The sequence below is a fragment of the Trichoderma evansii genome (genome assembly GCF_050947405.1).
Source record: "Trichoderma evansii strain SZMC 28006 chromosome Unknown GGI43scaffold_20, whole genome shotgun sequence".
Lineage (NCBI taxonomy): Eukaryota > Fungi > Ascomycota > Sordariomycetes > Hypocreales > Hypocreaceae > Trichoderma > Trichoderma evansii.
In genome coordinates, this window is record NW_028145186.1 from 132,180 (window position 1) to 159,242 (window position 27,063).

Sequence of the window (27,063 nt, forward strand, 5' to 3'; positions counted from 1 at the left end):
CGCCACGGCCATATATTGCGTCATATACGATGCTAAGCTTTGCTCTGGCATATCGACATAACGGATAGACGACTATGTCAGTCTATTGTTTTGAAGACACGTTGGCTGAACTCGCTATCGGTGTTTCAAGTTTTCCATTTGTCAATTATGATTGCATTTGCATACTTTACGTGGATTCAGAATTCAGCAAAGATCTTATATACTCAAGGAACGTCAATAGAAGCTTCCAAAAAAGGTGTTCCAGATTTGGCAACTTCAATATGGACATAAAACATGGTGGCAGATATGGCGCCATTGTGATTGTCTCAATCATCACAACACTAAAATCCAGACAGCCGAACAAGCGAGCGAGCAAGCATTAAGGAGAAGTTAGAGCAACTCTCAGGTCTGCCTCATTTACCCTGATTTCTTATCCTGGTAGCTTTGCCTAATTTCCTGTTGGAGCCCAATAGAGAAACGGCGCACATTATCACCGCTTCTGTCTTATCTTGCTGTCTCTACTGAGTGAAACACGGCACAACAAAGCTGGTAGACTACGCCAGCCATCATGCATGTCTCTAATAGCATAAGCCATCGGGCTGTGAGCGGCAAATAAGCCTGCCCAATATGGAGCACAGTCATTTGGACTATCCGAATACCATGTCACCATGTGTAGGTGCCGGCAGCTGCTGGGCCACGTTGATTTGTTCAACAGCTTTCTCCCCTTTTACTTCTGTTTTATCAAAATGTGACCAGCTGATCAAGCAATTCAGCCGGTCTGCCTACTCAAAGCGGGTACATTCAACTGAAGAAAAGTATGTGCATACCGATAGGTGATTCGAGCAGTACAAGTCTCTATATCATTTGAGCCGCCATTTTCATCAAATCACAGCCATGTGCTCAATCCATGGGATGGGAGACTTCTTGCCATTGATCCCTGACCCGCGTGGGATGTACGGTATCAATCAACCGGTGTGGACGACCCTTGCGACTGTTTATATAGGACCTGCATATTAGCGTGGCCACGTCTTCGGATTCTCAGCTACGAACGGTGAGCTAGTGCTCCTATACAAGCACTAAAATGTATGCACCACCACGGAGTACCGTTGTTAGTATATGCAGTTGGCTGTTGCCGTCGCCAAAAAGGGAATTGGAGGCGTTCGCTTTGTGCGCTGGACCTCTGTTCTGGCCCGTGAACGTGGTTGACGCGGGTGTCAATAGATCAAAAGAGCTGTGGGCCGCCGACGCAAGCCTTGCATATTTCTGGTACAGTACGAGTGCCAATACTATTCGTGCTGCTAACCCTTCGCGGAAGCGGAAGCTCAGAATAGGAAAATAAGCAAAAAAGAGGAACAGAAGCGGCACAGATTGTCCAGTAACACCGAACATGCTTCCTATCTTGTGAGACTTGCCTTTGCAATGTTACTGGTATGGAGAATGCTCGGTGTGTGCATACAGTACATTATCTCTTTTGCGCCTTATCTCTCAATCCTTGCACCTATGTATATGCACAATCTGAAAAGATAACAGGCTCGAGTTTGTGGAACCATTTTCGGTCCGGATAGCCGCCTCAACGTTGAACATATGCCACGAGAAGATTACTTTTGGAACGCCGTATATTCAAACTGACCATGCTGTTTGATAGATTAATTCCTAGCTCAGCTGCGATGCAACCACACGGCTGACATCCTCCGGTGCACACCTGTTAGGTGTTAGCATTCTGGGTTGACAAAAAAAGAGAAGTGCAAGTACGAAGGCCAGTTGCGTTTACAGCCTCGTGCATATGTAATACCTACCACTATAGTGCTAGTATTTAATATTCGGGATTATTGACTTGATATTACGCCGAATTGGGAAAATGTTCCGAATTCACAACCAAACTCTTACAGCTTAGTTGAGCCGCAATTCTTTACATCTTTTGTTCCATGACAATCAATCTTGCCTGCGCGGTTGGCAAATGCTAGATACGATTTTGGCGTACGGTTAATAACAGGACGGCAGCACGGCAGCTACCGCACCGTACTCGTACAACATTTCGATACGGATTAAGACGCTCTGTGACGCCTGAGATATTCGGCAAGTATAGATATAGAGTACAAGTGTACTCTTACTTTTTGCATATACTACATATACGACTACTACAAGACCATCTCGCTTCGAAATTGGGGCTGAAAGGCGTCATTTCCAGTCCCGGTCGTGAGATCTGCCACGTTGGCTGTGGCGTCGTGATAGAGGACGCTGCCCGGGAATCTCCTAATCTCCACGTCCAATGAGTCTGCCATGATCTCCGTCTTATCAAGATGGAACCGGCATCGCGGCACTGCCTGGTTCTTGACTCTCCTTGGCTTCTCAGCCCGTTCGCTCTCCTCGCATGCAAGGCCCATTTTTTGCTGGCCAAGGTCCACCATGCACGGATTGGGAGCCTTGTTCCGACAGAAGACAAGCGAGGGATTAGGGAGCTATGAGCTTTAGCTGTATAGCTGAGAGGGGAGTGGATGCGTGATAATCAACAGCTAGAGAAACCCTAATCTTGACCGAGATCAAAAAGCCATGGCGCGAGGCCGTAATCTCACCACACATTCGTGTAAAATGGGCATGGCTTCGATATTATGTGCCCGCCCTCGGAATCAGTGCCTCGGCATTAGCTTTTATTTTTCCCCTCGTCACCAGAATCAATTAGACGTCTTCAAGTAATATACGCATTCTTTACATGCGGTACGTGTGGCATGAAGTCAAAGTAGAATTGGGACTCGGCTTAGGGAGGCTAGTCGTCAGTCTCTCTCTATACTTGCCTCTATACTACCACTTGTACTGGCACTCCGCTGTAGGCCGTCATGTTCTATTTTAGCGTGCGTGCGGCTGGACTTTGGCGGCGCCGCATCCGCCCACTTCGCTCAGCAAATGACAGGGACAGGGGCTGTGGCATCTGGCTTGGGTGGCCGTGAGTTCAGGCACTCTAAACTTTGATGCTCTCGGTTCTCCACTGCCAGAGCGGCATTTCAACCCAGCAAATCCGCCACCCGAACTCCCAGTCAGCGACCTAGCAAATGGTTGATGGACACGGAGTAGTGCTAGCAGGCCGGCTATTTTCTTGTCTCTTTTCAGGCACCAGGCCGCGCGCAGGTTCTCGTACTTGGTACAAAGCAGCCCTTGCGTGAGTTGGAGGGGTCCGTGGGCAGAATACGAGCATTTGCTGCAGCCGGCTCTGGGGTCGACCTTGTTTCGGGCATATCAGAGGAGCAGCTGTTTGGCGTCACCATGGCTGCTGCCGACGTTGATTTGCTGCTCGGGCGCTGCGGCCAACGAGGAGCTAGACGATAGGGTGGCAGACAACAATTCTCCAGCGGAAGAAGAGGGGGAGCAATGAGAGATAACGGACATTTACACGGCACGACAAACCGAGCGTGATTACGTGTTGATCCAAATAGAGTTTCCGTTTCCTTTGGTTCGAGCAACATGTAGGAGGGGAATGGAGCAGCTACTGGTAGTTGAACTCTGAAGGATGCTTTTGGTTCCCGCAAGATGACAAACACAAGCAGAGGGGCTCTCGTTGCCACGGGCAAAAGTGCTTTGTAGGGCGCAACATGGCGTGGCAATGGGGAGGAGAAGAGGTGGTGGCGATGCTTTCTCTTCTGCATTGGCATCCTTTTGATCTCGTGCTGTTGTTTGGCGGATACACAGACGAAATCCCGTGCCGCTGACCAATTCCTTGACTCGTCCGTTCATCACTGACCGTCCATGTCATCCGGATAGGCACGGAGAGCGGAATAAGCACAAATACATAATGCCTCAACTACTATGCATGGGTACAAGACATAGTACAAGAGATATGCAGAACACCTTGTACCAATGCCGTTACTGGATGGTGAGTGGTGGCTGCTTCTGCTGGTGGTGGTGGTAATATTGATTGCCGTCTACAGGATTATTGATTTTATTTTGGGAGCTAATACTGGCTCGCTGTTATGAGTGGGCTAAGGTTACGGCACCAACCCACCGCCCATCAGGTACCCGCAACTTTTTTGCTTAGTGGGATCGCATCGCCCAATTCTTGTTTACTCTCAACTTTGTTTCCTGCGCGGGGAGTTAATTTAGCGCACTCTGACGGTCCCAGTTCCCTTGTCCGCGGTCCCCAGCGGGCTGCTGCCGCCATGACGGTGACGGTAACTGGAACTGGAACTGCAACTGGAGAAGGGACCCATGTTCGCAGTAGTGGTACGAAGTACCATCTACTAGGCATGCAATGACGGTACATACAGATACGATGTGATGATGAGAGAGGTCTGATCACGTCAAAATTGGATTACATGTGTCATGTGTTATTCATAGCCTTGATTGACACAAAGTTTCACAAGTGGAAAACAATAAGCCATTGTCCGAGGTGAGACATGATATCTTGTCACATTAACTCTATCAGCAACACACAACAAGCTAATATCCCAGCAGACAAAGATGCTGCTAGCATTGCCAAGATAAAGGAAAGGTTGTTCCGTCTGGTTTTGTTATAAGTACCGGTACTTTTCCTCTCTCTCCCGTACCGCGCCGTACAGCCTCCTTCAGTCCACGTGTGTGCCACCGAGTCTTACGACGCAGCTTGTTGCACCGCATCCCTCGAGTCAGCCGCATCTGCCCTCTGCAGGCCAACCATTTACGCCCCCGTTGCAGGCGAGCAAAAGCCACCCTCAGGCGAGCGTCCAGGCCTATCGCAACCCCCAATCTGCCACTGGCACTCCTATCTCTCTAGGATCCAAGTACAGATACGGACCAGGCTAAACCGACAGGGTGCATAGCTGTACACGCTTTCACCGGTATGTCCATGTCCATGTCATGCCATCTCAGCTGGTCGCCTAGAGCGCAAAAGCGCACTATTCCTGCATCTGCATTCCAGCATCTCCAATTTCCCTCCCCCCAAACTCTTCTATTTGCCATTCTCCTTGCATTGCTTTTCGTCTTAAGCGCAGCTAATCCTCGCATCCATCTCTCCTCGGTTCTCTCTTCATTTTGCTCACTGTGCGCGCTCTTCTCCATCCGTTAATCCCGTCGATCCGCAAGCAAGCTTCTCACTCTGAACTGCCATTAGTATTCAGCTTGCAGGCCACTTTTTTTTTTTTTTTTTCATTCTTGTTCTCTGTCCTCTCCTAGCCTTCTGTTTCTTTTCTTTCAACTTGATTGCTTTGGATTAGCTTCTTCTTTCTCTCTCATATCTCGTGCTCGTTCTCGTTCTCAAATCCTCTTATTCGCTCTCATTGGGCTTGCCTTGCTGAAGCTGAATCAACCACCACGAGCTAGATCCAAGCTCTAAACAGGGTCACGACACCTGCTTGCACCGGGCTTGTCTCACATCGATTCCGAACCAGGCTTTGCTCATCCCTCGCATCTGATCCGATCCACTCCCAGTCACTTACAAGTGACCCATCCACAACGAACGTCATATCGAAGCTCGCCGGGCACTACTATAAAGCAGGCGATTCTTGCTCCGGCTTATATATTTGCAGCCTATCTCGCCTTCCTACTACTTCCACCACTACTACATATAACACCGGGCACTGATAAATCAAATCTGCATCATCTTTCGGCACATCATCTGCTATTGCATCGCTCCCCTCTCCCAAAGCTTACTGAGCGGAGCCACTCTTTACACACCCTGTTAGCTTATTCTACTACACCCTGGTTATCGTACTGCTTGGTATAAGCCGAAAGGGTCGGATCTGGTGACGCTGAATACGGCTTCCTCCCGCCTTCATCTGTCAAAGACGGACAGGAAACCCCACACAGGAGACACAAGAAGCAAAGATGTCCATCTTCTCGCGCTTGAGGAAGAGCCGCCAGCAAGCCAAAGAGCATAATGCTAAGGTTGCTGAGCAAGAGAAGAAGGAGGAGGTAAAGACTCCTTACAAACATGTCCCCAAACACGCTGCCACCGACGCCATTGCCAGTGCACCGCCTAGCTGGAGAGAGGACGACCGCCAGAAGATCCAGGAGCAGAACCGCCGAAGGAGTGCTATGGCTGCCTCCGGCCACAGCATGAATATGCCCGGCGTCCCTCGGGTGGGCAGCAACCTGTCCTACGTCTCATATCCCACGGACAACAATACCACCCCCACGGTGCGCTTGCCCCGAGCATACAGCTACACGGGGGTCTCGCCTTATACATCAAATCACAGCCGCAACACTGTGAGTTCGATGCCCGACGTTGGTTCTCAGTTTGCGGCGTATGCTGCCTCGACCAAGGGAAAGGAGGTGGCTAGAGGGTCTGGTTATGATACTTCTAGAACCAGCCCAACATCCTCACAAGGTTTGTCGTCGCCGTCGTCTTCTTCTTCAGTGTCAGCGTCTACAAATCTTGATTCGTCGGATGCTAACCAGCTTCTCCCAACTCCTAGAAGAATCAGAGAGCTCCAGCGGCTCTACGAGTTCTCAAGATGACCTCGAGATGCGGCTTAATCGCCCTCCCGTCGTGCGGCCTCCTACTGGTGCCGAGATGGCAGCCCGTCGACCGCGCCCAGGCAGCCGTCGCACATCAGATTCAGCAATTGGTCGAATTGCCATGGCAAACTCGACCTTGGCGGCTGCGCGGGATTCTCGCCCTCCCCCGTCCATGAGAAATTTTGGATCCATTGCACCCATCGTCCACGCACCTGCCCCCATCCTGCGGGTCACGTCTCATCCGCAAGGTGATTTTCTGAATCCACACCATCGGCAGAGATCAGAAACATCTTTCCCCAGTTCTCTCAATACCAGTCTCAACACCTCTGCAGCCACCCTTATCTCTACATCCGCTCTGCCATCGATTGACGGCAGCCCTTCTCTAGAACAGCAGGAGCTGAAGGAGCAGAAGATGGTCAACTCTGGAAAGCTTTCTAAAGAGCAGAGAGCAGCCAAAAAGGCTCGACTCGCAGAAGGGGGGCGAATTCAGTCTGGAACTAAAAAGGTGGTCACTGAGAAGCCTGCAGAGGAACCCCAACCCCAGCCTGTTGTACCCCAGCCTGTTGTTGAACCTGCCTCTACCCGTTCTCCTGTTTCTATTCCCGCTCCTGCTCGCGAGTCTATTCCCAAGGCTAAGCAGCAGTCCATTGTTATCAATGTCTTCCCTGAAGCGGACTCGATCCCCGAGCTCGAGCCTACAAAGAAGTCTAGCAGATTTTCCAGAAGCGGGAACAAGAAATCTCGCTGGACCAAGTCAAAAGCGCAACCTATCACTGTGTAAGCTGGGAGTCTTGTTCGTCTAAAATTCAGCGACTTGCATCTTTTCTTTTGTTGTTTTCGTATTGTTTTACTATTTGTCTCTTGCATTGCGTTTGGATACGGCACACCCTCAATACGAGTGTTTTTACTACTTACCCACGCTGAGGTCACCTTTGTTTGGATTAAAAGAAGAGGGAATATATGGCACTTGGAGTTTTTTTTTTTTTTTTTAACCCTTCATTTTATGCTGCTCTTAATATGTTCGTGGCGAGGATTTACGGCAGTATTCGAGGAGAGTATGCATTGCAAACTTCACCAACGTGGCGAGGAATGCTGGGTGACATAAAGAAGGAGGATCACTCGTTATGATGGAATGAAAATTTAGGTTTCTTTTTTGCGATGAAATATAGAGGATGGACACAACATCTAAAAACTCATATAAACGGCACTGGATCGCTTTTGGTCATATTTCATTTCTTTGTTTCTTTTGTATGGATATGTTTGTTGACTCAACTGGCGCTTTTTGATACATCGGATTCGGATAATTGGAGACTTGCGTTCCCTTTTCTCATTTCTATTTTTTCCCCTGTCTCTTGTTACTTATCCTCGTTCGTTAGACAAACATTATTTTATATCAGTCTCTATTTAGCTACTTAGCTATAATTTAAATGCATCTGCTTGTATTCTACTGATCACCATAGCCAATTGTGTAGCTTGGATAGTGCAACCTACAGCGCCCAAGTTAGTGGCAGCCCCACTGAACGGCGGCCGAACCCGCTGCTCGTGATTGGCCAGCCTCGCATGGAAATGGCGAAACTGTGGCCTCACTGCACTGCATTAAGCAAGGACCCTGTTTAGTGGCTGCTGTACATATTAATAGCAGCTACTGTAGCAATAGCAAAGCCGCTGCGACACCTCGTCATCAGCCATTCGCCAGGTGTCAGCGAACCCTTGAATCTGGCATCTGGCACTTGGCATCTCTTTGCAATCTCACATTCGTTTCACTTTGTTTCCCTTTTCTTTTTATTATTTCATTTCTTGCCTTTTCTCTCTTTTCTTTACATCTACTTTACTTTCTTCTTCTCTTCATTGTCCATCTATTCTACATCTAGATTGATTCGATTATATTGCTTCTTTTCCACCTCTAGCGTCACTATCATCGTCGCATAGAAAATGGGCCTCGCGACAGCCTTGCTGGAGCTCCCCGCGTCGCTCTGGGGATGGATCAAGGCAACTCCAGTTCCTATTCTCCTCGGCCTCTTCCTCGCTCTGGTCTTGTCTGGGCTCGTTGCTGTAAATACAATCCCATCTCTCTTTCTCAATTGACTGTCCATAGCTAACATCAAGCCCACCGCAGCTCTTCGTCCTCCTCCACCTCGTCGCCTCCAAGCCTCGCCCCGTCCTCTCCTCTGAAAAGACATACATCACCTGCAGCCCTTCCGGCAAGACGACTCCTCGCCCCCTCCCCTGCTGGTACGACCGATGGCTCGCAGAGCGACACCTCAGCGAGCAGCGTGTTAAGCCGGACCAAGCATACCCAACGCCTGATATCGGCTCCATTGAACCTCCCGAGCTCCTCCTCAGCGTCGTCTTCCCTGCCTACAACGAGGAGGACCGTGTGATTCCCACGCTCGAAGAGGCCGTCGAATACCTGGACAAGCACTTTGGACGCACCACTGCTCCTGCTGCTGGCGCCAAGAACCCTCTCTCGCCGACGACCAAGAAACGACATGTGCAAGGCGCTGCTGAGACGAAAGATCAAAACCTCAGCGGCTACGAAATCATCATTGTCAATGACGGCAGCAGCGACAAGACAGTCGATGTGGTGCTCGACTTTGCGCAGAAGAATGGCTTGGACGATGTGCTGAGAGTGGTGTCCCTGGCTAAGAACCGAGGCAAGGGCGGCGGCGTTACGCATGGTTTTCGTCATGTTCGTGGCGAATATGCGCTCTTTGCTGATGCGGACGGCGCATCGCGGTTTAGCGATGTATCAAGACTGATTGAGGGCGTCGAAGAGGTTGTTGATGGTTCTCGTCGAGGCGTTGCCATTGGTAGCCGTGCCCATCTTGTTGGCAGCGAGGCAGTTGTCAAGGTTAGTCAAGTTACTAGAACCAGATTCTTCATCATTAGCTAACACCCCTTTCCCTCAGCGTTCTGCTCTTCGAAACTTCCTCATGCGCTCGTTCCACCTGGTCCTCACCATCCTCACACCCCCTGCCACATCCCGTATTCGCGATACCCAGTGCGGCTTCAAGCTCTTCACGCGCGCCGCGCTGCCGCACATTGTCCCTTACATGCATGCTGAGGGCTGGATCTTTGACATTGAGATGCTTATGCTCGCCGAGTCCGCTCCCGCGACGCCTGTCCTGGGCAGCGACGGCAGCGTCATCGGCACCAGTCCCGGCATTAAGGTCGCTGAGGTGCCCATTGAGTGGCACGAGGTGGGCGGCAGCAAGTTGAATGTTATCCAGGACAGCATCAAGATGGCAATTGGACTGTTTGTGTTGAGGGCGTGTTGGATGATGGGCGTGTATAGGAGACGTCTTACTTGAAACCACTAAATCGACAATGAAGAGAGAGAGAGATACAGAAAGAATGGAAAGACGTGAAGTCATATGACACACAGTGAAAGAAGACCAGCCAGTGTTTTATATATATACCATACCACGTAGGCGTGGGAAAGAGAAAAGTTAGGCTCTGATTCTGGCATAACAAGCTACTTGGCCATCTACAATAAAAGAAAGCATTGAGATATTTTCATTTTTTAGAATTCTGAGTGCTATTAATATTACTTGAAGTCTTTGACATCTTTTCTACTAGCCATAACTGCGTGAAACTACATATTTTTTGTTGCTTATTCCAAAGCCAATGCCTACCAATACATGAAGAGAAAAAAAAAAGGTAAAAAGTACGCTCATCGCCATCGCCTATGGGTGAAAAATTAAATAAAGGAAAATCAGGCATTGATGATTTCTTTCTTTCGTATGCAAATGCAAAAAAAATTGTAAAGAAAACCCACAAAACCCCCTTTTATTCTTTTACTGAAATCCTTCACGCCAAATGACGGGCAAAAAGACAATACACGCCTTCCACAGGATGAGCACGGCATCCAGAATCGCCAGGGGCAGCTTCCAGAAGCCCAAGGGTCCTCCTATGACGTTGCACCCGTTCATCCAGATGGCCACAAAGGCGACGTAGAAGAAGTGGTACGCCAGCACCAGGGGTCGCTGGATGATGCCGCCGAGGAGACCAGCCGGGCCGTCGGTCCAGCCGCGGCGGAAGTACTCGAAGCAACCCATCTGCAGGGCGCGCAGTTGGCGGTCGTTTGCGGCGAAGAGCGAGTACAGCGCCTGGGCGAGTGTGTTGATGATGCTGGTGAAGTTCTTGCGGCGCCAGTACAGCTGGTGCATGGCCTCGCGGATGGCCTTTGCATCGTCGAGGTTGGGCACGCGGTCTGGGTGCAGCAGCTCGGCCAGCAGCACGGCGTCGTTGAAAGCCACAGTCATGCCACCACCCGTTAGTGGGTGCCGCATGTTGAGGGCGTCACCAAGCACGATGAGACCATTAGGCGTCTGGGGAACTGCAGGAAGCCAGCTGTTGGGCATGCTGCGTGGGATCTTGCCGTCGGCGAGAGCCTTTTCAGCTGCTGGGCGGACGGATTCTGGCAGGGCTGGGATGGCATGTTTCTTGATGTAGCCGCGCACGCCGCCGGCCTCGACTGAAGCCTCGGGGATGTTCTGGGGCACATCAAAGAGCGCTCTGGTCTCGTGGGTGCCGATCTGGTAGAGCAGGATGGGGAAGGCGTTGCCGATGATGACATGGCCGTGCAGAGGCTTGGGCAGGACCGTGTCGACCAGCTCGAGGGCGTAAAACTTGCTCTTGACGACGGGCTTTGTCTCGAGCACCTGCTTGCGGAACTTGGAGTCGTAGCCATCGGCCACGATGGTGAGCTTGCCGAAGAAGTAGTCGTCCTTCTTCTCGTTTGTCTCCTTGTTCACCGTGGTGCGTGACTCCACGCCCAGGATCTGGTCTTCGAACTCGCCCCGGATGGTCTTGACGACCTCGGTCTCGACCACTGTGATGTTCCCGTGTCCCAAGCAGGCCTTTCGCAGCTGTGTGATGAACTTGCCGTGGTGGAATCCACATCCTTCCTGCTTCGTTCCCTCTGTCCCTCTGCCGCTCCAGGCATGTGTAACTTCGCCCTTCTCGTTGAGTCTGGGGTAAGGAATTTCGCATGGCTCTCCGTGGTAGATGACGTTGTAACCGTAGCAGGGGATGGCATCGATGCCCTCAACGCAGTGGCCCATGCCCAACTTCTTCAGCGCAGCCAGTCCACCGGGCTGTAGAAGTTCGCCCACGATACGGTCAGGCTCGTGCATCCACCGCTCTAGGAGAAGCACAGAGCGGCCCTGGTTGGCGAGAGCAAAGGCGGCAGCGCAGCCGAAGACGCCGGCACCGACGACGACGACGTCTGCTTCATGGTAGCGATCGCGCCGCTCGCGCGTATGGACTGAGGATGTCATTGTTTCCGTCATTGGGGAGGATGGAATGGACAGGTATATGAAAAGTATTTCGGCCGAGAGAAGAGAATGTCGAAGAGCAATCGAGGCAATTGCAAAGCACCAATGAAAAGACTCTCTATAAAAGAGGAAGAGGAAGTCGTCTATCGCTCGTCGAGGGTATTTATTCGCTTTCGTTCTTCGTGGCTCGTTATAAGTAGTTAAAAAAATACGTGCTTGGGTTGGGGGTGCCCCGTCCAACTTAACTGGCTGTCACAAGCCAAAAACGAGAGAGTGAGAAGCAAAAGAAGAGAAAAGATGGCGCTGCAATTGGCCAATCCGCGAGGACCAAAATCAAGCTGATAACCACAATATGTGCCCAATCCCTTGCTCATGACATGACGAACATGATGGAAAAGGAGCTCTATCACATGATTATGGAACGATGAACTGGTCCTTTGGTGGTTTTTCTGGCTACGAATTCGATCCAAAACTGCCTAGCGGCCAGGGGTCCGAATACGATTGCGGGATGGTGGGGAAAAAGAAAGAGAGAAAATTGGAGGCTAGGAGCAAATGCAATTGGTCTAGTCCTCTTGGGGCTAGAGTTTGATTCTGAGTAATCACAAAAGTATCCTTTTCGTTGGCTGCGGTTGAATACGGCAGGTGGGGTGGAATAGGCGAGAGATTCGCTAAACGGCTGCGACTGCATCAGCTTGTTCTGAAGTGCTGAAGAGGGAAGGCATCACCTGCACAGAGCTGATAGAGATGCTGAGGCAGGACAGGATATTGCTCGTTTACCAGGCATCTATCTGAAATGTATCTACAATTCTGGAGAAATTGCAATCCAATAGGCCAAACACACGTCTGCAAAATGGCATAACTGAGCCCTTCCAAGTCCTTTGATTTCCTACCCTGAACAGCCATACCATTATGCATCACACCTCCAACAGCAGTGACAATGGCTTCGAATTCAATATGATACAGTATCATGGCAAATACAGGCGAGGATACTATTCCCTACGAACCAGCAGACTCTCGGTGTGAAGTATAGTGGTCAACAAACATGTACAATGTTGATTCATCAATTTTACTAATCTAACCCTCTACTCTAAGCTCTGATCAATCATCGCCTTCCAGCTGCCGCCTTGTATAGACTGTTGATATCCTTCTTCCACTGATTCACATCTGGTCTGAGAAGACGTCGATCGTACGTTAACAAGCCGTTCACCTCGCCTTCAACATCCGTTGTCTGTGTCCAGATGCCGCCGCTGCAAGCATAGCGTTCCACCTGGTCGAGGAACTCGCTGAACAAGAGACCCGCGCGATAGTTGTAAGAAGTGAGGTCAGCGTTGACTTCGTACGTTTGGTTGATGGTGTTGATCGCCTCTTGAACTTTCCAAAGACTGATTATCGTGTTAGTGACTCGATCTGAAGGATGATTTGGTCCTTGTAAGGATGTCAAAGAAAACTTACTGATCAATCGACACGTTATGGCCGATACCGCCCCATTCGCCCTGGAATCCAATGCGGCTGGGATCATATGGTCTGGACGGTGTGGAATAGAATGGCGTGCCACACTGCGGGTTGGCGTAATGGTGGTTGTCCTATACAACACAATCAATGATCAGTCCTCGGCACTCTTCATCTTTCATCTTCAACAAAGGATTACAGGGTCAATGCATTGGCAATCAACTTACAGAGTAGTCTCCAAAGCCATGGTCATTCCACCCGGTAGTCGCGTCAATGAGTCTTGTTGGGTCGATGCTCCGCACTACCTCTACAAGGCTCTGCTCAGGATATGGAGGTCCCTGGAGCTGTCCCCATCCTTCGTTATAGATAATCTGCGTATTTTGACGTCAGCTCGAATTACAAACACACCAGCTAATTCTTGACCACAGGGAGAAAACGAACCCAGGTCACAATGGATGGATAATTCTTATGCTCATGAATCAGAATTTCGAGCTGGCGCTGGAATTCCGCTTGCTGGGCGGGGTTAGGTGGTCGACTGCCATCTGCGACAAGACTGGGCATATCTTGGATAACCATCAGGCCCAGTTCATCACAAGCCCGGTAGAACAGATCAGGTTCAACTTTGATCTAAAATCATCTGATTTCAGCATCCAATCGAGAATATACGGTACAGAATAAAGGCGTGATCACTTACATGCTTTCGGACTGCGTTGAAACCAAGGCTTTTGAGCATCTTTAGATCATATACAAGAGCCTCTCTGCTGGGAGGTGCATAAAGCCCGTCAGGCCAAAACCCTTGGTCGAGCGTACCGAAGATGAAGGTGAATTCTCCGTTTAGCAGTGGTCTTTGAACTCCCTTGACCTTGCCGGTCGTGATTGAGCGGAAGCCGGTGTAGCTGGATACTTCGTCATCACCCAGTGTCACCGTCAAGTTATACAGAGTTGGAGACGATGGAGACCACAGCTTTGGCTGCTTGACCTTGAAGCTGAACTCTTTATCTGAAGGTCCGTTCTGCGAAGCAATGGCGCGACCATTAAGGCCGACGACAGACACCTTGGCTGAGGTACCTTGCTTGCCTGAGCTGTGAACCGTCACGGTGACTATTCATCAAGGTTAGTTGAGCAATTCATCTTTAAATATCTTGGTGGTTTCATACCCATGCCATCCGCGCCAGCAGCGACGTCAAGCGCAGTTATATGATTTGCAGGCACGCTCTCCAGCCATACGGATTGCCAAATTCCGGAGCAAGATCTGTAGAAGATGTGGCTAGGGTTTCGAGTTTGCTTTCCAATTGGGATGACATCCAGATCCGTAGGATCATGAACAAAGACAGCTCTGCGTTAGGATTAGTACGCAATACGATACCACACAGGTAAAGGACGATAGTTGACTTACAAACTGTTATCTCCGTCAGTTTTGAGGAGTTTGGTGATATCCAGTCCGAATCGGAAATATCCTCCAGTATTATTTCCGGCCTTGACACCATTCACAAATACCGTCGCCTGATAGTCGACTGCTTCAAAATTAAGAATGACATTCTGACCATTCCAGCTTTTTGGTGTCTGGAAGCTGGTCGCGAACCACATATCAGTGACGTTCAAGGTCTGTAGTCCTGAAAGTGCGCTTTCAACGCATGATGGCACGAGCACCTCGCGTTGGAGCTTGCCCTCAGGAGGACTGCCCGAGTCGGCTCCAGGACTAGCAGGCTGGAATGTCCAAATGCCATTGAGGCTTTGCCAGCTATCGCGTTGAAGCTGTGGTCGGGGATATTCTGGCCATGGATTGGTACCAACTTTATACGTCCATTCAGTATCAAGAGGCGGTGTCTGAACTTTATAGGGTACTGGCTGGCTACTCTGCGCGACAGAAGTGCTGAGGCAACTCGCGAGCGCGAGAAGGCCTGCTGGGGATAGAATCATCACGAACGTGGTGTATTTCTACCCAAACAGTTTTGTGGCAAACACAATGGCCGAATGCTCCGTATGAATGGATGGGAAGCTCAATTCAAAGATCAACCCGGACACACGCTTCTTCCATATCTATTTTCACCAGGACGAGAGAAGAATTGAGCCTATAAATACTGAAATATCTTCAATGGCAACCCCCCCCTTGCATCAAGCACATTTCCCCTCTTTTCATTCTTATGCCATCCAGCTCAATGATACGCTGCATGCGAATGGCGGCCTGTTGTCCTACGAGCAAACGCCCGTTCTCTACCTCATAGTGACGGCCGGTGTGGGGATGCAGATGCGAATTGGTTCAAGTAGCATATGCAGGACGAGCAACGAGAAGACCAGGATTCAGCACATAAACATGGCCTAACAGCTCGTAGGATCGCATGTTTTCATCCACCGCAGCAGAGGTGTTGGCTTCGGATGAACAGCATCATGACATTGAAACAAGCGGAGCCGGTGCCGATCAATGCGGAGAAGAATCTCAGATCCCATGTTTCCCCCTTCTTATTCCCACCCTCATTGCGAAATCCAGCAATCTCCATATATTTCGTTAAGCTTAATTACTCGGTAGTACCTGTCGAACGTCTCATTATCCGCCATCTTCAATGGGGCCCCGGATGAGACATTGCCTGAGTAATGTTACAATGGATTTTGCGGTCATAGAGCGCGGTGAAGAAGTGGTGAGGATTTCTCTTTTCTGGCGAGGATATGTTGGCCGGGTTACATCGTGTAGCACGAATCTGACGCCATTGTACAGGTGCCGTGAGGGGAAGCCAAGAACGTAGCGATGGAATAGGATGCTTAGCCTAGCGACCACATCTTTAGCGGATATACGTGATTGGGTCGCATAAACAATGCCGAACGATGTTCACGGTAGATCGAATGGAGCCATGCACGGGTATCGCGGATTTCCTATTTTGTCCCCGAAGCCTTGACTCCGATCCATCGGCCGAGATGAAGTTGCTTGTTTTTTATGCGCAGTCAACGCGACTATGATCCGGATCAGCCCCAAGCAGCTACTGCTTTCAACTTTGCCGGTCAGTTGGCCGAAGAGAAAGTTGAATGAATTTGATTTAACCAAGCGTCGTTTGCGTATTACTTTAGTGAAATACGTAACCACTCACTTAACCGGGAACGAACAAAACTTTTCGCAAAAGTGCATCCATTGCTGACCGCTTGATGGTAATTTCACGAGTTAGAGACGAACTAACAATGTAAAGCACACATTGATCTGATTTATCTACATCTAGCTAGGTACATAGACCGAAAATCCATTCATAACATAGGGCACACTTGACTCATCTCTGCTCAAACCTAAACTCGACGATAGCTTCGTTTCTGACGTACCTTGAACTGATTCCTTCATATAAGACTCGTACAAAAAATGTTTACATAAATTCGTCCAATCTGCCTTTTAGTCCTCTTGACAAAGGCGATTTCCTGCCGCTTCCAGCTTGATAGCAATGCTAAAGGAGTGGGCTCAGATTTCCCAATTTCTAAGCAATCGGCTAAAACCATGCTTGAAGTAAAGGATGGAGCCATTTTCTTGCGCTCTTTCTTACCAATTCCATTCCATCTCGTCAGCCGGCCTCTTCTCGGTCGATCTTGGCTCCCGGTCCTCAACTAGCACTGGCTGTTGGATCTGGTAAGATGCTTCAGGCACCCGGTAAGGCGGCGGCACAAGGGTCGCGCCTGAAATAAAGATGGGTATCAACATTTGGATACGTGGTTCCAGAACTGGGATGCGTGGCTGCTGAGGTTGGCGAAGTGATTCCGCAGTTGGAAGACGTAGCCGGTGGGTTTCAACGGGTGACTGCGGAGTTTGGGTTTGGGTGCCCTGCTCCTGAACTCGAACGAGTGGGTACCGAGCTTGGATATGTTGCTCCTGGACTTGAACAGATTGTTCTTGGACTTGAGTAGATTGTTCCTGAGGGTTGACTTGAACAACTGGTTCTTGGATTTGAGCCTGAATAGATTGCTCTTGGGCTTGGACTTGAACAGGTGGCTCTTGAATTTGAGCAGGTGATTCTTGAATTTGAATAGCACTTGGCGCCTGGGATTGAATAGCTGCTACTGGAGCTTGAGCTTGAGTATTTGGCGACTGGGTTTGACCGCATGGGCCTGAGTTTGGAGCCTGAGCCTGGGCCTGAGGCACTTGACTTCGAACAGACGGCCCTTCAGCTTCGGCTTGAGCTTGAACAAGCGACTCTTCCAGTCGAGAAGCTAGCTCCTGAGGTTGAATGAATGGCACTGGGGTAGGGGCTTGAGGTTGAGCTCCAAGTTCTTGAGTTAGAACAGGCGATTCTTGAGTCTGAACTTCGGCCCGTGACTTTTGGATTCCCTCGTATCGCGGCAGAGACCGACGGCCTTGAGGAGGCGTTTGTCCCTGAGGAGGCGTTTGTCCTTGAGGAGGTGTTTGTCTCTGAATACCACCATATCTAGGGCCACTGCGAGGTCTGCTTTGCCTACCTCTTGGCGCGTTTGGAAGCGGCGTTCTTGAAGCAGTGAGCGCTCTCCGCGTCGTGGTGGTTCTAGAAGTTGCAGCTGTCCTTATGGTTGCGGCCGTTCTTGCAGTCGAGACAGTCCCTGAAGCTGGGCTAGTCCCCGATACCACTAGGGTTGGGCTGCCTGGTGCTTCTCTTGGCGTAACCGGAGCTTGAGAACTCGCTGGCGCCCTTCTCTCAAAATTATGGTGCTGGGCCCTCAGCAACGATGCTCTGTATCCGGAAGCCTGCTCATTAGCTCGAGAAGCCTGCTGATTTGTGGCAGGCATAAAACCTCCAAGTCGTAGGGAAGCATTTTGCTGAAGCGAGGGGGCCATAGACTTAGCTCTTGACATAGCTCTACGCCCCATATTCACTCTATTAGCTGCTTGCCAGGCCTCCCGTGAAACCTCTTGGATATCAGATGCATCTCCTAAACTGCCCCTTCTAATGGCTTGTCCGTTTTGCCAAGAGGTACCTTGAGCGCCATGATGGAAGCTATTCTGCAGCTGGGGTCCTTGGATAGAAGCTTGATATGCGTAAGACATGTAAGGCTCGTTATTCGGCCTCTGAGCATTCAGAGTGGAAAATGGTTGCACTCCATTGTGCGATGCTAGGGCATTGGAGTTACTAAAATAATCGGGAGTCGCCATGTTTTGTGGCTGTTGAAAGGCCAGAGCATCATCAAATTCATTTGAAACCGTTTGCATGTCGCCATATTGCATTGGGGCAGCGTACAGAGTATTATAGTGTGCTTCTGGAGGTACGGTGTCAGAGTGTACGTAGCTGGGATTCACCATGGTATATGGGGATAATCCATAATGATAGGCAGCTTGCATTCTTTGAGCTTGTTGTTGAAGGATGCTAGCGTAAAGCTCAGGAGTACAATTCGATACCATAGTACCTGTGAGAGACTCGGGATTTTGGTGCATCAGATATCCCATCAAAGTATTTCCTTCGCCTGACTGCATATCAAGCATGCTGGCTCCCCCCTGAGCGTATGGAACAAAATTGGTACCGACTTGAGAAAGGCCACCACCGTTCCTGAGAAATTCTGCTTCGTCCGTTGACATTTCTGTAGCTGCGGACTCTCTTGTATAGGGGTTATGTGGGCAATTAGGATGATGTGCATGAGGAGGCTGTGCGTACGCAGATTGTGCAGCCACCGGTGCTGGAGAATATCCATTTTGCTGGTGATGGTATTGTGAAGGGAGACTGTTTGGATAGACTGGCTGTGAATAATCATGCTGTGAATTGGCTGCAGAGAATGGAGTAGCAACTGATTGCGAGGCCAGCAGGTGACGGGTAGCCTCTGTAGATCGCGGAGCTAGCATTCTTTGCTGTACTTGCTGCAGAGCTGCTGTTCCATGGGAATTATGCTCTTGGGATGGAACATTGTTAGATGAAGTAGCCGCCTGGAACTGGGCAGCTGATTCAGACGAAACAGCTGCTTGAGATGAAGAAGCCACTAGTGACTGAGTAGTCACTGTTGGTTGTCTGGTTGTAGCCCGACGTGAACGTGAAGAGGTCTCTGTGGGCTGTGAGCTTGCCGCCGACAGAGAAGCTGCTCTTTGACGCCGTTGATTCTTCGCTCTCTGCCGAGCAGCTGCAGCTTGCGAGGATCTAGATTTGGATCGTGTAATCATATCTGGCTGTGCTAATGGCACTGGCTGTGGATCATCAGATAGTAGAGTCTTTGAGCTTGTCTTTGTGGTAACCTCTGGAGATGCTGATAGTGGGTTTAGTGCTGAGTATGGAGCTGATGAGGAACGAAAAGGTCGTCTCGGATGAGAGGACGTGGTTTGTTTTGAATTCACTCTTTCCTGCGCGGCCACTTTTGCCTGTGCAGGTGGCACTTGCTCTATAGTTGGCAGTGGCTGCTTGACTCTCGCTGGCTGCGGAATTTCTGCCAGCCGTGAAGCTGCCACGTGATGCAGAACTTCTTCTCCTTCTCGAGAACTTGTCACTGCTTGTTGATTAATGGGCTTTAGACTGGATGTTGTCTGTGGAGATGTGTCTGGAACTGGCTCGTTCCGAGCTTCCTATGAAGTATATTAGTGAATTATTCCCAGCAGCAGGTGGAGTGTTACTGCTTACGGTAGTGCCATTAACCTCGAGGGATGTCTGGGTAGTTTTGTAGCCCCCAGGGGATGAATGCGCTGTAAAGTAGCTAGAAGGTGATGTTTGCCCGCTACTGCTGGCAAATGAAGACCTCTGACCACTGCTTTGCCCACTGCTTTGGTTCGTGGAAGGGCTTGTAGTAGTACTATGACTATTACAAGGAGCAGAGGCATCTTCTGCAGCTGTCTCAGCATTAAGAACGACTTTCTCGTTAGTATCGCCGATTGAAGATGCTGGTGGAGTATGGCAGTAGGTATATTGGGGCTCCCACGTCCCCTTTGGAGACTGTTCATATGTAGTCGTGCCATTGGGTGTGACAAAAGGGGTAAAAAAGGAAGCATCAAGGGAAATAGGCTCTGTAGAAGGATGATTCTCAGCAACGAAAGTGTAGTGGCCAGTCTCTGAAGCGATTTGCGTCGAAGATGACCGGGATTTCCTTCGGCGTCTAGACGCAGAAGTCTTCCTCGGCTGCTTCGGTTGGTGAGATGAGCCAGGAGAAGTTGGCGCAGGCTTTTTTGCTTTAGAAGCTCGAGAATCTTTTGGGGAGCAGCTCTCAGTAGTGTCCAAACTGGCCTCTACTGGTATATGCCTAGGGGTCAGATTATCCTCGTTGTTACTCATATGAGTATCCGAGTCAGTCTCCGTTTTCACAGGTATTTCCCGCTCTATTGCATGCTGAAGGATTGTTGTGACAGGCATGGTTGTTCTTGAATCGAAAGGATGTATAACTGATCTATCGATACAAGCTATATAAGGGAAACTGGGTAAAAGCAAAGAAGAAACAAGCTGGACGTGTTATCGCAATGATTCTATGTGAATAAAAGGAGGACTACGCCTTTGTAGAAGATTGGGGCTGCTTCTGCTTATATACAAATTGAGATCAAGATAGAACCGGGCAACAATATGATACACACATGCAGTTTGTACAGCGAAAATTATGCATACAAAGCAAGTAGTGCTTGTCTCAGCCACAACTTGCATCAACTGAACTCTCTACGTCAATATCAATAATACGGCCGCAAAGCAGTGTGTAGGGATGTTGAGGATGGCGTGTTTTGTGTTCCACTCGTGAACAGTGAATATTGGGCAGCTTTGTCCAGGTACATGGATAGAATCAGGCTGTCTCGCAGAGCAAGACGCGCACGGACATCTTGAACCTGCTTGTACATGCTCTGCGCTGGCTTCCACGAACTAATAGAATCTCGCCGTGACGGGACGGATAGCCCCCAAAGACGATCCACAATTATGCGTTGCTGTTTGTTTGTGCTTCGAGGCCTTGAAATTGGTTCAGCTTCTTTGATTCGCCAACCTCGCCCAAGTTGCAGGGTTTACCTCGCATTGGCGTCTGTAGAGAATGTGGCAGAAGACACCTTCTAGTGGTGGTGGTGGCCACAATAGACAGCGAATAGAGAATAAGGTTGTAGAGCCCGCTGCCCAACCCATAATTGCCGGGAAAACACAAGCCTATGTTAATATTGCTTCGTAACGAAAGAATAACATGCCCTGTTCGCTATTCCGCCTTCTCACTGACTCTAACCAGCGCTTCTCGCCACAGTGCTCTCCCAGACAGCTCGTATAAGAGACTTGTCTCTTTCATGTTTCTCAGAGGTTCAGCTCTGCATGCTACTCAATGCAGACATCCCAGCTAGGCCCACTAGTGCCTCACCGGTTGACCACGGCAATTTGGTGGCTTGTGCTTGGGGACCCATCTGCCAGTGACAAGTGTGATGGTTGCCGGGCTCTCTCTCTCTCTTGCAGTAGTTTCATGGTATACATGAGGCCCCCATTATTGTTTTTAGCTCCGGCAAGGAAGCCATGTGTGGCGCTTGGATGGTGGAGGATTCCGTATCTGGGAATTAGTTAGTAGTTCGTATAAGTCTAATCTACAATTTTCTCGAACAATTTTGAAAAATTCCAAAGCAGAAAAAATAAATAACAAAGATCGGGAAGAACGGAGAAGTACCAAAATAGAGTGAGAGGTTGAAAAGGATTCGAGTCTCCCTTTAGCGGCTCGGGTATACCAATAGCGACGACGCCAAAAGCTTCAAGGCTGGCGCCAAAATTATGCATGCAAAGTAGCAAACATTCGCCTCAGATGAGCTCGAAGCAGCGCGTCCACCACCCCTGCTGTCTTGGATATCTATTACCCACACCAAGTGTTGATTCGCCCTCCCAGAACTGTGAATTTATTTTGATGAGCTCAAAGACAATCATGTGGTGGGATTTTTAAGCAGGGAGAGAGGTGGTGGAATCAGAGTTGCTTTCGCCGGACAGCTGATACTGGAACCTGCCCCAGAAATGCTACTGCTGTTTTCTGGCTTACATCGAGGTGCCACTGCTTTGATCCATAGGAATATCCCCAATTATCGATATACTTCTGAGTGGTTCGATCGAACTGTCACGTGAGAAAGGGGCCTTGCAAGAAAGTTTCCTAGATACCTTACACCCACTCTGGTAGATTGGTATTGCATCATTTATTGAGACGCTTTGGACTACTGGACAGGTACGTTAAAGCCTGAATATCGCTTGAACCGCTTATATTTGGGCAGATACAAGTGACAAAAAGCAAGCGTGAGCTCGTAAAGGAACACTTACCAACACAAGCATGTCCATCTCTACCTCCAGTAATCAACAGTCATTTCTCCCTAAAACATCCATCGGTTACGATTACCTGAAATGGGGAGAGGAAATAAAAAGCAAAAAAAGACAGGAAAATCACTCCAAAGGCTGAGAATTATGCTGTCTGTGCAGCCACCCCCCACACGCAGCTTCAAGGATCCGATTCGACGACCGCGGGAAATGATGGCTGACCTCGAGACCAGGGTAAGTGTAGGTCGTAACCCGAGATCCGGTGAGCTGGATTCTTTGCCAAGGGACTAAGAGACAGTCTAGGAGAGACCGAATGGCGGAGCAGAGTATCCGATGGCAAAGACAAGACGAAAGAAACAGAGAGAAACAGAGAGAACGGAAGATAGGGCACATACCAACCGATACGAACAAGAAAAGATTAACGAGAATAACAGCGAGACAGAAGAGAAAGGAGGGGCAGAGAGGAGGAGAGGCAACCTTAGTTCAAGCCATGCATATGCAGCTCGCCCGTAACTGCATGTCGAGCATGTTTGCTACTGCTACGTTCACGGACGGCCCAATAGCCACTTTTGAGAAGCGAATTGCGCCTGGGCTGTACGAAAGCATGTCTGCCTCTTCTGCTCTACCTCTACCACCTCGCCTTTATTGCGGCGGAGCGACATTGAGTGCGGGATCTACCATGAGGCATCCAAATCTGCGTCAACTCTGAGACAAGCGCCTGAGACATAGTTTACGAGGTGCATACATAGACTGTCCGCCGCCTGTGCCAAATGAATCTGGGAGACAAAAAAAAGAAAGACTTGGATCCATCCGTGTCTGAGGCGATGACAGCCTTGGAAAGCTTTCGATCATGATGGAACACTGCCAATAGGCCAATCGCCCCTCTTTTGTTACGATATTTCCTGGATCTACCTTGTTCCCTGCACTTGTGGCGTCGAATAGGATTCAGAATTTAGCTTGTCATAACTGACCGCTAGAGCCCCATGTCATAGAATTGTGCAGTCGATTTAAGCCCAAATTCCTTTGCGAATACCCTTCTCATTTCACAAAGTATCCCGGATTATCGTCGCATCCTGGTAGCTGGCGTTAACGTTGCTCATCTTAGGACACCTATGTATGTAGCTGCTACTGTACTGGCTACCTATCTAACCAATTGCTGCTGAGGCTCTTGGTCTATTTTATATACACCGTGGATTGAGAGCCATACATTCCGAGAAGATCGAAACAGGGCGAGGAATAAACGTGCCCATATAGTCACTCCCAATGTGAGAACTACAGTTTTACAAAACCTTTTTTTTTATATGTTTGAAACCTCCTGTCGTACTATAGCCAACATGGTATTATACTAATACTTCTGAGGATCCAGAGACTGTTAAGCAAGATCAAGTTCCAATCACGCACTCTTGTAGTAGATTGGGAGCCTGATACGCATCCTTTCATCGTAAGGGGGTACTGTAGCATCGAGACACTCCAAGCTCGATAAAATACTCTACTGAGGACACTATAATCTAATTTTAAGTGCTAAACTGCTAACAACCATGCTTGCGCAGATCTGCACAGGCCCTACGGAGTATAATCGAGCTAATGAGTTTTGTCCCACCGATCAGTAGATAGCTTGCATGGGTAATACAGTTGCCGATAGACTCAAGAGTGAAAGAGTCCATGTTAGAGCTGACATATGATGGTCTATTTTAGCATCGACAAATGATAAGCAGAATCAGATCTTGAGTGTTTGACAGAGCTCCCTCATCTTAGGCCATAGAACCTCCCCCATACTTCACCAGAAACTGCAAAAATGGCCACAGCATCTGGTTAACGAATTATTTTCAGCGAACAGGGCATAAACTAGCATAAAGTGAGACTCGTACGACTTATAATAATATCATTGCCGCCTTGAGAATAGCGAGAAGGATTGGCACCCCTGGAAGCAATGTTTGCTTTTAGTGTCTCACTATGGACAGGTCATTTCTTCCTTGGCACGTCAACGCCATAATTCAGCAAAAAGGAAAGATAAAAGTCAATTAGTCGATTACAGGTAGGAAGCAATCCCCATGCTTTTTTCCCTTTTCTGTTGTGATTTACCCGTAGTGCAAATGGTGCGGCCAGCTGTGCTGTCGGAATTAGTCCTAGCTGTATTTCCATCGAGCCAAGGATGGCGAGGGCTTGACTGGTGATGCTAACTTACGACACCGCTGAAATGTCATACTCAATATAGTATCCCTATGCCTGGTGGAGTTCAATCTTTAATGGCGTCTGATCTTTCGTCTTTGGTACGGTACTCACGTGCGATGGAAAGGCGTGAGTCAGTAAGACAAGAAATAAAACCTTGTGGCATTGTCCAATGAGTCTGCGTTGGCATTATTTTCTCAATTTAGGGTAATATACTATAAATAAGGTCGTATTTCTACTGTGACTTTCGTGAGAAAGTCAGTGGAGTGCGTACAAGTACTCTTGTAATTTCTCAATTTTGTTCCAATCTTTGTGTAACTACACTTTTGCTTGTCTGACCTGTCACCCAAAGTTGGTGAGCCTATTGCATCGCAAATATCAGGTTCAAAGCGACTAATGCATCCTGTAAATTGCGATGGACACTGGCAGCGCAGAGAAAAGTAAATCATCCCACGTATCATAGCCGCACTCCTATACCTTTTGAACGAATTAAGTCGTAAACAGGCGATCAAATGCGGCGACTGCAATCTTGTTAGCAAGTCCTCCACCCAAAATCAGTTACTGGTGCTCTTACATTTATAATGCCTCGCGGAGAAAAGTGAAGCCCGCAAGGAGTGTCCCTGCAAGTGGCAAAGAGCCTCTGATTAGGTTCAAAGCGATCCAGTGATTCAACAAGCTATTCACTCGGGCTTTAGTGATATCATTCTTCTCGCCACCATCGTTTCTGGCCTCCTCGTGTAGCAGCCCGTTGGTGTACTTCATAACAGTCAGTGTAAAGGGCACAATGGATAGAGTGAGGCCAGCGGCTCCCAAGTAGCTCCCCCAAGCTCTGCCATCACCATAGGCATCATAGGCAGCAACAAGGTAGGCGAGAGCAGTGCCGAGAGCGAACTTTGGCATTGACGCGGCTCCTCGCTTGTAAACCTCAGCCCAGATCTTGGCAGAAAATTGCGGCACTGCGGCGGCAGCCGGCGCGGCCCCAATTGAGAAAGACATGATGGCTCCTGGATAAAGAATCAGAATAATTCAATAAAGATCGAATGGCGGTGATAGGACAGCTTGTTTGGAAGAGGTGGTTTACCAGATAGCCACGCCGAGCCAACAACGCCGGTGGCGACGGCGACCAGAGACGGCCCAGATAGTTGCATTTTCACAAGTCGAGCAATGATCTGTACTCCGATTCAGATAAGGTATGTAGCGAGACTTTCGATGTTTTTCAGTTGCGAGAACTGGTGAGGTTGATTGAAAGAGAGAGTCTTGAAGCTAGTGAAGTCGAGCCATCCATTGTTACGTTCCAGACCCTAAATCCTACAATGACGTAATAGCTTTGGCTTCCGTGTCACCTTTGCACGGCCAAGTAGACACTGTAATTGTCTATTCACGAGTCTCAACCATTCCATCCGAGATGGGCCATGCCTTCGATTTTTTGCTTGTAAGTGCAAATACACTCAGGGTAAATGTAGCCGAAATTCGTAGCATGCGACGTAAGCCTGGTCTGACAGTGAGCCGGCTGTAAGAAAGCGTGCCATGATGGCGGCGTTAGATGCCCAGCATTGTGCATAAACAAGCCGAGAAGCCTTGCTGATATGATTCTTAAAATGGATTTATGATCAATTGCTGAATTCAAATGATGCAGAGACCACTTGAATCCCGGCTCTCAGCTGTTTCTGTAACACTGGATGCCGAGTATCCAACCCGGCTATCCTGTGGACCAAACCGAGTATATTGATTGCGAAATAACTCAGAGTCTAGTGTTTCTCTGTATTGCTGCGATTTGAGAAATATTAGTAGTTGCTCATAAACGATTTTAATATAGAGAGTTGGTAACTGGGGTATGCTCAAACGAACTGAAAAGATCGCAGCACATGGCATAGATGGCCAAGACTTGCCTTATTGCCGACACGCTCTAGGCATTTCTTGTCTTCGAAGATGCTCCGTTAGACAGGAAAGCCGTTTACTAGGCTTCGCAAGATGCTAACTTGCATCGAATTTATGAATCTCCCAATCCATTTGGCGAAATGATATGGAGATTTCGCGATGATGTCGCAACAATTGAGAGCAGAAAGTCTTGCGAGACACTCCAATAATGAGTAAATCGGGGTCTCAAGTAGAATATAGCCCTAGATTCTAGTTTAAAACAGCTGCCCAAAAATTGCCAACTGGTAGAGGAAATACGCTGGCTTTTTTCGAAGTCCCTTCTGAAAGTGATATTCAGTCGTTTCGAAGATACAGAAAGAGCTTAACTAATGACTATTCGCTGACCCATTGAAGAATTAGATTAGGATGCTAGAATCGAGAAATACCCAGACATGTGCGTATAATTTTCGAACAGCTGCGGTATTGTACGGTTTCCTCGACTACTGAGCACTGGACCAGCCTACCAATTCCGGTTCAGTATACTGGACGACGAATATCTGAAGAGATGCTATTGAAATCTTTCGTGGACCTATTCGTTCATTTAAATAAATTGGCTATTTTATAGCATTAGTCTACACCCTAATAAGAAATCAATAGAGAAGAAGCAATAACGTACTAAACCAGAACTTCTTCGAACCGCGTATTCATGGAATGATTCCAATTCCGAACTTCGAACTAACACGCAAGACTTACGATCC

The 27,063-nt window shown here is 48.9% G+C and overlaps 6 protein-coding genes across 6 annotated transcripts; 2 read left to right on the plus strand and 4 right to left on the minus strand.

The window, feature by feature from the left end:
- Window positions 1-5,769: 5,769 nt before the first annotated feature.
- Window positions 5,770-7,183, plus strand: GGI43DRAFT_424765 (uncharacterized protein; the record flags this gene model as incomplete). Its single annotated transcript, XM_083208420.1, has 2 exons — window positions 5,770-6,284; window positions 6,343-7,183. 2 exons carry the CDS (start codon window positions 5,770-5,772, stop codon window positions 7,181-7,183), a joined length of 1,356 nt encoding a protein of 451 aa, XP_083057585.1.
- Window positions 7,184-8,084: 901 nt separating this feature from the next.
- GGI43DRAFT_176166 (dolichyl-phosphate beta-glucosyltransferase) lies at window positions 8,085-9,956 on the plus strand. The gene is made up of 3 exons (XM_083199782.1): window positions 8,085-8,454; window positions 8,519-9,253; window positions 9,312-9,956. Exons 1-3 carry the CDS (start codon window positions 8,335-8,337, stop codon window positions 9,711-9,713), a joined length of 1,257 nt encoding a protein of 418 aa, XP_083057586.1. The 5' UTR covers window positions 8,085-8,334; the 3' UTR covers window positions 9,714-9,956.
- GGI43DRAFT_412647 (squalene monooxygenase) lies at window positions 9,940-12,171 on the minus strand. Its single transcript, XM_083206858.1, has one exon. The coding sequence runs from the start codon at window positions 11,694-11,696 to the stop codon at window positions 10,200-10,202; it is 1,497 nt and encodes a 498-aa protein (XP_083057587.1). The 5' UTR covers window positions 11,697-12,171; the 3' UTR covers window positions 9,940-10,199.
- Window positions 12,172-12,647: 476 nt separating this feature from the next.
- Window positions 12,648-15,225, minus strand: GGI43DRAFT_176183 (glycoside hydrolase superfamily). Its single transcript, XM_083199783.1, has 7 exons — window positions 14,527-15,225; window positions 14,288-14,466; window positions 13,825-14,231; window positions 13,572-13,757; window positions 13,358-13,501; window positions 13,134-13,264; window positions 12,648-13,063 (listed from the first exon to the last, which is right to left on the minus strand). Exons 1-7 carry the CDS (start codon window positions 15,048-15,050, stop codon window positions 12,784-12,786), a joined length of 1,851 nt encoding a protein of 616 aa, XP_083057588.1. The 5' UTR covers window positions 15,051-15,225; the 3' UTR covers window positions 12,648-12,783.
- A 950-nt stretch (window positions 15,226-16,175) lies between these two features.
- Window positions 16,176-20,500, minus strand: GGI43DRAFT_176465 (uncharacterized protein). Its single transcript, XM_083199786.1, has 2 exons — window positions 19,667-20,500; window positions 16,176-19,611 (listed from the first exon to the last, which is right to left on the minus strand). Exons 1-2 carry the CDS (start codon window positions 20,387-20,389, stop codon window positions 16,645-16,647), a joined length of 3,690 nt encoding a protein of 1,229 aa, XP_083057589.1. The 5' UTR covers window positions 20,390-20,500; the 3' UTR covers window positions 16,176-16,644.
- A 4,083-nt stretch (window positions 20,501-24,583) lies between these two features.
- GGI43DRAFT_176188 (anthrone oxygenase family protein) lies at window positions 24,584-25,732 on the minus strand. Its single transcript, XM_083199784.1, has 3 exons — window positions 25,530-25,732; window positions 25,023-25,452; window positions 24,584-24,969 (listed from the first exon to the last, which is right to left on the minus strand). The coding sequence occupies exons 1-2, from the start codon at window positions 25,594-25,596 to the stop codon at window positions 25,025-25,027; spliced, it is 495 nt and encodes a 164-aa protein (XP_083057590.1). The 5' UTR covers window positions 25,597-25,732; the 3' UTR covers window positions 24,584-24,969; window positions 25,023-25,024.
- Between the last annotated feature and the right edge of the window lie 1,331 nt (window positions 25,733-27,063).

Bases quoted from the DNA above. Each gene is read 5' to 3' on its own strand.
- GGI43DRAFT_176166 (XM_083199782.1), top strand. From the start codon at position 8,335: ATGGGCCTCGCGACAGCCTTGCTGGAGCTCCCCGCGTCGCTCTGGGGA. The intron at 8,455-8,518 runs GTAAATACAATC...AGCCCACCGCAG, and splicing joins TCTTGTCTGGGCTCGTTGCT to CTCTTCGTCCTCCTCCACCT. The intron at 9,254-9,311 runs GTTAGTCAAGTT...CCTTTCCCTCAG, and splicing joins GCAGCGAGGCAGTTGTCAAG to CGTTCTGCTCTTCGAAACTT.
- GGI43DRAFT_412647 (XM_083206858.1), bottom strand. From the start codon at position 11,696: ATGACGGAAACAATGACATCCTCAGTCCATACGCGCGAGCGGCGCGAT.
- GGI43DRAFT_176183 (XM_083199783.1), bottom strand. From the start codon at position 15,050: ATGATTCTATCCCCAGCAGGCCTTCTCGCGCTCGCGAGTTGCCTCAGC. The intron at 13,502-13,571 runs GTTCGTTTTCTC...CAAAATACGCAG, and splicing joins ATCCATCCATTGTGACCTGG to ATTATCTATAACGAAGGATG. The intron at 13,265-13,357 runs GTAAGTTGATTG...TGTGTTGTATAG, and splicing joins ATGGCTTTGGAGACTACTCT to GACAACCACCATTACGCCAA.
- GGI43DRAFT_176465 (XM_083199786.1), bottom strand. From the start codon at position 20,389: ATGCCTGTCACAACAATCCTTCAGCATGCAATAGAGCGGGAAATACCT. The intron at 19,612-19,666 runs GTAAGCAGTAAC...TATACTTCATAG, and splicing joins TCGAGGTTAATGGCACTACC to GAAGCTCGGAACGAGCCAGT.
- GGI43DRAFT_176188 (XM_083199784.1), bottom strand. From the start codon at position 25,596: ATGCAACTATCTGGGCCGTCTCTGGTCGCCGTCGCCACCGGCGTTGTT. The intron at 25,453-25,529 runs GTAAACCACCTC...TTCTTTATCCAG, and splicing joins TGGCTCGGCGTGGCTATCTG to GAGCCATCATGTCTTTCTCA.